General features: G+C 42.1%; 1 protein-coding gene across 1 annotated transcript; it reads left to right on the plus strand.

The window, feature by feature from the left end:
- On the plus strand, nucleotides 1–6,846 carry gnat1 (guanine nucleotide binding protein (G protein), alpha transducing activity polypeptide 1). Its single transcript, XM_089009253.1, has 9 exons — nucleotides 1–231; nucleotides 1,518–1,560; nucleotides 2,896–3,037; nucleotides 3,111–3,268; nucleotides 3,767–3,895; nucleotides 3,982–4,111; nucleotides 4,384–4,537; nucleotides 4,744–4,949; nucleotides 5,951–6,846. The coding sequence occupies exons 1-8, from the start codon at nucleotides 126–128 to the stop codon at nucleotides 4,932–4,934; spliced, it is 1,053 nt and encodes a 350-aa protein (XP_088865379.1). The 5' UTR covers nucleotides 1–125; the 3' UTR covers nucleotides 4,935–4,949; nucleotides 5,951–6,846.
- The last annotated feature ends 1,059 nt before the right edge of the window (nucleotides 6,847–7,905 follow it).

Consider the following 7,905-nt stretch of genomic DNA (forward strand, 5'->3'; position numbering starts at 1 on the left):
AAAATACTCCCAAAGTTGTTTACTGCCGTCGATCCAGACCAAAGGTCCGATCCCCCTATCAAAGGGTTGTCTTCTCCTGAAAGGCTTTCGGCTTTGGCAGAGGGGACTGAGCCAGGACCAGGATCATGGGGGCGGGAGCGAGTGCCGAAGAGAAACGCTCCAGGGAGCTGGAGAAGAAGCTGAAGGAGGATGCCGACAAAGACGCCAGGACGGTCAAGTTGCTGCTGCTTGGTAAAAGCCATTCGCACGCAACTCGGACATAGTCAAGACGCTAGGACCTGTTACAGTTTACGAATGAAATGAATGAGTGATTTCAAAAAGTTGCAAATGGATGGATGGATAACTTACTAGATGGACACTACTAGATGGACACTACTAGATGGACTTACGAGACGGATTTACTACTAGATGACTTACTAGATGGATGGATGGATGGATGGATGGATGGATGGATGGATGGATGGATGGATGGAATGGATGGATGGATGACTTACTATAGGACAGAGGAACCACCTGAATTTTCTTAGCTAACTGACAGACAGCTCATGATGATAACGCCAAATATTGAATTAGTCCAATCACTGGTATTTAGATGTTACTATTATATGATATTGGATTGGATTAGCCTTTATTCGTCTCACAGTGGATACATTTCCAGTTCACAGCAGCAAAGTGATGAAAGTAAGACGAAAGGAAAGAAAGAAGTAGACAAACAAAATACAGGAGCTGCTGGAATTGTATGCATCAAAAGTAAAAATGCTCATCTGTGTTAGCTCTCAGTCGTACAGGAGTGGTCCATCGATGAGAAGGTTTCTTCAGCCGTCATCTGTACTTTTTGAAGGTGTCGGACGTTTCGCTTCTTATCCAAGAAGCTTCGTCAGCAAACTTACTTGTAGTTTCGGCCCTATATAGATCCCTAGTGTCCAGACGTGGCGGCGCCGGACACAGCTATGATAGGTCCCTACTCTCAGGTTGGGGGAAGCAGAGGACCACTCCCTAACACCTTCAAAAAGTACAGATGACGGCTGAAGAAACCTTCTCATCGATAAAAATGCTCATGACAAATGAAACGTTGCACGTTGCCATTCTAAAGGTCATCAACGATAAAAAAAAAATTCTCAAAATATAGAAACAAAATATTACATTTTTTTAAATGGGGGATTATGATATAAAACAATAAAACATGATTAAAAATACAGTCACCATTTCCAACCATAACTCATTCACTGCCATTCACAAATGTATCCGGGAATTGAAACTATGATGTAGAGTCATTTTGAATTTGTTCTGGTTTTCGTTTTTCTTGCTGGGGTGCCAATAAAGTGCGGGCAAGACCTCTGGCAATTTTCTGTGCTTCCATTGTGTATTGTAGTCACACGTGTTCAACCAACTAAGATTATAACAGCGTTACATTTTGAAATATGATAACTTTTCGATTGTGTCTATTCTCGATCATGAATCTACAAAGCATTTTATCTTGTTTTATTTTTGACAAGAATCATGTTTGTTTTGTGTAGGTGCTGGCGAATCGGGGAAAAGCACAATTGTCAAACAGATGAAGTAAGATGTTTATCTTTTTCATATGAAATAGTAACTGGATATTTGGAAGACGTTTGGAATCATTTTTGCAGATTTCCAACAGTGTTGTGATTATTATAATGCCATAATTTCCGGACTAAAAGGCACACCTGATTATAAACCTCACCCAGTACTGTACATTTATCAAGAAAAAAACCATGTTGTACATACATAAACCGCAGCTGTCTCTAAGCCGCATGTTTATAAAGAAAGACGGTAGACAGAAATAGTTTTAATAATGTACCTTCACTTTTGTTTCAAAAAGGTGCCTATTACGCGGCAGCAACACAACATGCATTACGGTAGTAACACGGCGCGAACAGAGCTGGTTAAAAAAAACATGCCGCTACAAGTGAGACAAGGCAGCTACACGTTAGCATTCGCTAACAGGCCTGGGTACAAAAACCTACAGAAGAAGACACGAAAGAAATACGTTAGCAGACAAAAGTTGCTCTTTGCATACGGCCAGTTTTGGTAAATGATTTCTCGCCGCTGGTTATCCAGCGTAGTTACGAGTGATGTGTCGTTCGCGAACGAGCCGGTTTTCCGAAGTCAACGAAGAGAGCCGGCTCCTAACAAGGAGCCGGAAATTGGAGCCGACTTTTTTTGTCCTCTATACCCCGCCCCCAGTCTTCGGTTAAAGCCGCACGTGATTGGTCGATATCCGTGGTAGAGGAGGGTGGGGAAGAATTACAGACACATGCAGCAGTGAGGAGAAGTGTGGAGGGGGGGGGGGGTAGGGTAGATATGTGGACAAATGTTATTACATTATGCTGTTATTATTATTCAATGAGTATATTTTTTACTAGTTGGTATGATAGAATTATTAATATGAAAAGCAAATTAGTGACAGCTGATCCTCACACCAGAGTAACCGGAGGGAAAATGAAAGTTAGCACCCACTAACTCGTATAACACGTACACGTATAAATCTAGCCATATAAATAAAAATATTTGATATATTGTATTTTTTACATGAGTAATTCATTTTTCACATAATTTTACAGGATTTTTGGTAGTTAATTAATTAAAGCAACAAAAAAAAACTGAGGAGCCATTTGGGAGCCAAAAGAGCCGGATCTGTTTAGTGAGCAGAGCCAAAAGAACTGGCTCTCTGAAAAGAGTGTCTCACTCTCATCCTTAGTGCTCGAGCGCCCCTTGGCGGTCGTTAGAAAAAAAATGCACGAAATGGCCGCATCGTTGCATAAACCGCTGGGTTTAAAAATTGTGACAAAGGTCGTAGTTATAGTCCGGAAATTACGGTAACGATTGCCAGATGCAGTCCAAACCAATGTTTTATTTTTTTTTAATCTTTAGAATTATCCACCAAGATGGCTACTCTCTTGAAGAGTGCCTGGAGTTCATCTCCATCATCTACAGCAACACCCTGCAGTCCATCATGGCCATCGTGAAAGCCACGTCCACGTTCGGCATCAATTACGGCCACCCGGATCAGCAGGTGAGAGAGAAAAAAAATGAGCCGGAATCACACTGTGAGTATTCCTTGCTCTGTTTTTGATTTTTTTTTTCAGGATGATGCCCGGAAACTGATGCATCTGGCGGATACTATCGAGGAAGGCACCATGCCCAAGGAGCTGTCTGATATTATCTTGCGCCTGTGGAAGGACTCGGGCATCCAGGCGAGCTTCGACCGGGCGTCCGAATATCAACTCAATGACTCGGCTGGATAGTAAGTATGACTTGTTCACAAACTGAAAGTGAAAATCGTAAAAAGAGAAAAACAAGACAATCAGCTCTACCTCTCTCTCTCTCTCTCTCTCTCTCTCTCTCTCTCTCTCTCTCTCTCTCTCTCTCTCTCTCTCTCTCTCTCTCTCTCTCTCTCTCTCTCTCTCTCTCTCTCTCTCTCTCTCTCTCTCACTCACTCACTCACTCACTCACTCACTCACTCTCTCTGTCTCTCTCTCTTGCTCTCTGTCTCATTCTCTCCTCTCTCTTCATCTCTCTCTCTCTCCCTCTTCTCTCTCTCCTCTCTCTCTCTCTCTCTCTCTCTCTCTCTCTCATTCGCTCCACCCCTCTCTTCACCTCTCTCTCTCTCCTTCCCATCCCTCTCCTCCTCTCTCTCTCTCCCCTATCTCTCACTCTTCCCCCTCTCTCCACTTTATCTCCCCATCTCTCCTCCCCTCTCTCCCTCTCTTTCTCTCCCTCTCTCTGTCCCTCTCTCTCTCAGCTACCTGAATGATTTGGAGCGTCTGATCCAACCAGGTTATGTGCCCACCGAGCAGGACGTGCTGCGCTCCAGGGTGAAAACGACCGGCATCATCGAAACTCAATTCTCCTTCAAAGATCTCAATTTCAGGTGCGAGGAAGAAACGAACGCTCCACAATGTCAAAAGCGTTTTTGTTTTTTTTTTTTCGATTACGGTTTCCGTGCCTCTCACGCAGGATGTTTGATGTCGGCGGGCAGAGGTCGGAGAGGAAGAAATGGATCCATTGCTTTGAAGGGGTCACCTGCATCATCTTTATCGCTGCTTTGAGCGCCTACGACATGGTGCTGGTGGAGGACGACGAAGTGGTGAGACGCTTGGAAAGCTTCGCTTCCAAACAGTCATTCCGCGTATCAACTTTTAACATCTTAACCAACTACCGCTATTAAGATGGAGGAAATCGCTACTCCGAGCTAACTTATTCATTTTCTTCTTCTTCTTTTCCTTTCGGCTTTTCCCTTCAAGGGGTCGCCACAGCAAATCAGTGTCCTCCATTTTAATTCACAAAAAAATAAAATAATGAAGTAGAATAGCACACTGGCAGTCTATTTTCCGCCCTGGCAGTTTATTTTCTCCACAGAACCGAATGCACGAGAGCCTGCACCTGTTCAACAGCATTTGCAACCATCGTTACTTCGCCACCACCTCCATCGTCCTCTTTTTGAACAAGAAGGACGTGTTCGTCGAGAAGATCAAAAAGGCTCACCTAAGCATGTGCTTCCCCGACTATGACGGTAAAGTCTTAGTCAAGTAAATAATTTATAGTCTGGAAATGACGGTAGTTACTGTGTTGAACTACAGTTTTCATTTATGTTATTTTTTCTTAAAGAACATTTCAGGGTCTGGACAGTTTCACCTTTACTTAACTTTACTTTTGTTTTTTTTAAACACATTCCTTCCTTCACTCATCATGTGCTTCTTTCCATGTCGCTACTTTAAGGTCCCAATACCTACGAAGATGCCGGTAACTACATCAAAGTGCAGTTCCTAGATCTAAACATGCGCCGAGACATCAAGGAGATCTACTCACACATGACCTGCGCCACCGACACGGAGAACGTCAAGTTCGTGTTTGACGCAGTCACCGACATCATCATAAAAGAAAACCTTAAAGACTGCGGCCTCTTCTGAAGGAAATTAACTCATGTGAGTCCAAGCAGGGTTCCAAAAGTGGGATTTCAGTAGGATTTTAAAGGACAACCGACGCCTGCGGACAAGTTGTGTCCATAATTTGTCAAATAGCTTCAAATGACTTCGACTGAGCGTATTTTACAAAGATTCCACCGCATATAACTATATTTTACGTTTTAAGACTCGCGCTGAATATTCAGGAAGTCTTGTTTTCGAGTTGGTGATGTGACTTCACGTCTGGAACCGAGAAAGCCACACACAATGCATTTTGGGTACTTTGTTTGGTCTGAAAACTTTGTGTTGATGTCGAAATTAGAAGGAAAACACATAGATAACACGATGGTGAATCGTTGTGTGTTGCACCAAGACTACTATTTGATACTAGTTGACACTAATTCCCAGCAGACAAATCAGTCCATTTCCAACGGAGCTTGTGCGCCATCTTGTGCATGTTCCTGGATGCTACACATGCGTCCTGACTCCTCAAAATGACACGGAGGGACTTCTTTAATCGATTGCAAACATTTATGCTTTCCTCTTCAGAACTATTTGAATCATATTCATAACTGGATGAGAAACAAGAAAGCATCTTCTCGGAATCTGAAGCCATTGTTTTGGTTCTAGAGCAAGGCAAGACGTATTGGCGTGACGTCACGAACAAGGGGGCGGGACCTTCTGAAACTCGGCATCTCCGAGGTCATTTTGAAGTAGTTTTGGGACACTTTAAGTCATTTTTATTGGTGTTTTGCATTTGACTAAAAATATCAGCCTGCATGTTTTGGGTATTTTAGATGCTATAAAACGTTTTTCTGATGTCAGTTAGGAAACATAAAAATGGTGTCGGTTGTCCTTTAATGTACTGAATTTTTCAAGCTAAGGTTTTAAACAACAGTTTGAATGAAAATGTTAACGTTTAGAGTTTCAATGGTTACAATTAGGTTTTCAAGGCTGAAATCTAACCAGATTTTACATCATATTTTCCTACCGCTAACCTCAATTTTTTTCCCCCCCTCCAGAATTGTGTACAAATACAATGTGTGTCATCTACTGAGTGGACATCATCTACTGAGGGCAATAAACCGTCCCATCATAACACCTGTAAGAAGTCTTAACTTTCACTTCTTTGGATTGAACAGAAATTATAAACAATTTTCTCCCTTTGTGTTTTTTGTTGTTGTTTTTTTGTTTTGCTGGGAGGCTATGCAACTTGTAGCAGACATCCAAATAAACGTTTCTTGCTGAAATGCACATATGCACTTCAACCTCTTGTAGACTAATAATTAACTCACTCACTGCCAGATGATGTGCAAAAGTGTGTCCACTCCAGTGCCAGGGTTTTTGTCATTGTCACTTGAATTACCGGACCCACATAAAATTGAGTTTTAGGACTACATCAACATTCAATGCGCCGTAAGAAACCTTAGACTCTCTTCTTTCATCAGAAAAAAAAATGAGTTAATTCCTAAATGATCCGGGTCTGGAGTTATATGAGCTTGAAATGAGGGTGGCTGTCCAAAAATAATGCATTCCATACATATTGCTTTATATAGCGCTTGAACAAGAGCTGAAGCTGGAATAAATCGCTAACATAGGAAAAAGGGAAATTCTGCCCCCTTGTGGCAGGGAAAAACATTACCAGAGGTCTGGCCAGCGCTTTATTGGAACCCCAGCAAGAAAAACCAAAACTAGAACACATGTAGCTCTTTTCAATTCCCTAATTCCGGAATGGCAGTGAATGAGTTAATACTTTCTTTGTATAATTATGGAATAGATTTTTTTTCTTTTTTAGATATCCTAATTTTAAATTTAAAAACCAAAGTCGACGCAACCAGATCAAATGCTAAACAGTCCCGTGCAGATATAACTGTGTAAAGCCCGACTTCCAATATTAAAGCTTCTGTAGCGAAAACCATGTGACCAATATTGTTTATTTATTTGTATGTTTGAATGGGAAAGAAGAAATAAAGAAAGCAAATTAGAACTGCTGTGAAACCTTCTGAGCCAAGAATACTTTTTTTGTGTATGTCGGAGGGGAGTCCTGGGTGGGTTGGATGGGCCGACAGGCGAACCTGAGTCATTGCTTGGGGCCTCCTAAATACAGGTAACCTCCGACTTACGACCAGCTTGACTTACGACCACCCATACTTACGACCACGACCTCCATTTTAAAAAAAAATAATTCTACAACTGGCACTGATACGCACTAGTCGACAATTTTGGCCAGCCACACACTCTCACACAGCAATTGACCGTGTGATGGCACCAGAGGGGGGAGTTCCGGGTTGAGTGAACGCTGGCGCATGTGGCTGCCGCTGCTCACCCGCAGAAAAAATATCCTATGACTGTCAAGTGTCCTTGAGAGTTCTGAAAGGCGTTTAGAAATGAAATGTATTATTATTATTGTTGTTATTTTGCCTCTGAGTCTCTATTCAACATTTTGACTGGATTTCGACTTACGACCATTTGGACTTACGACCGTTTGGTCAGAACGGAACCGGGTCGTAAGTTGGATGTTACTTGTATCTAATGGAATGCGATGAATCGAATTTTCTTCTTAGGGCTTTCAATCAGGTACTTAGGAGAAAAACAACAACTGAAGCTGTAAGAAAGCGCTAACACGGAAAAAGGGGAAATACTGCCCCCTTGTGGAAGTGAGAGAAAAAAACATTGCAGGAGGTCTGACCAGTGTTTTATTGACACACACATACCCCCACAAGAAAACTAAAACCCGAACAAATTCGGGAACGGCGCTCCACGTCATATTTTCAATTCCCGAATAAATTTGGGAATGGTAGTGAATGAGTGAAGTTAGTGATTCAAGTCCACGTAACGGTTTTAAATGTGGGTTTCAACTCATGATTAGCGTTTCAAATGACATTTTGAAACCAACCTCTACACTTCAAGTTTTGGCTCAACCTTCAAACAATCCGACTAAAGACTCTCAAAATAACAGACACTGACTCAACTGTGC

This window comes from Hippocampus bargibanti, linkage group LG12 (assembly GCF_051943395.1).
Source record: "Hippocampus bargibanti isolate YZ-2025 linkage group LG12, ASM5194339v1, whole genome shotgun sequence".
In the NCBI taxonomy this organism is placed as follows: Eukaryota; Metazoa; Chordata; class Actinopteri; order Syngnathiformes; family Syngnathidae; genus Hippocampus; species Hippocampus bargibanti.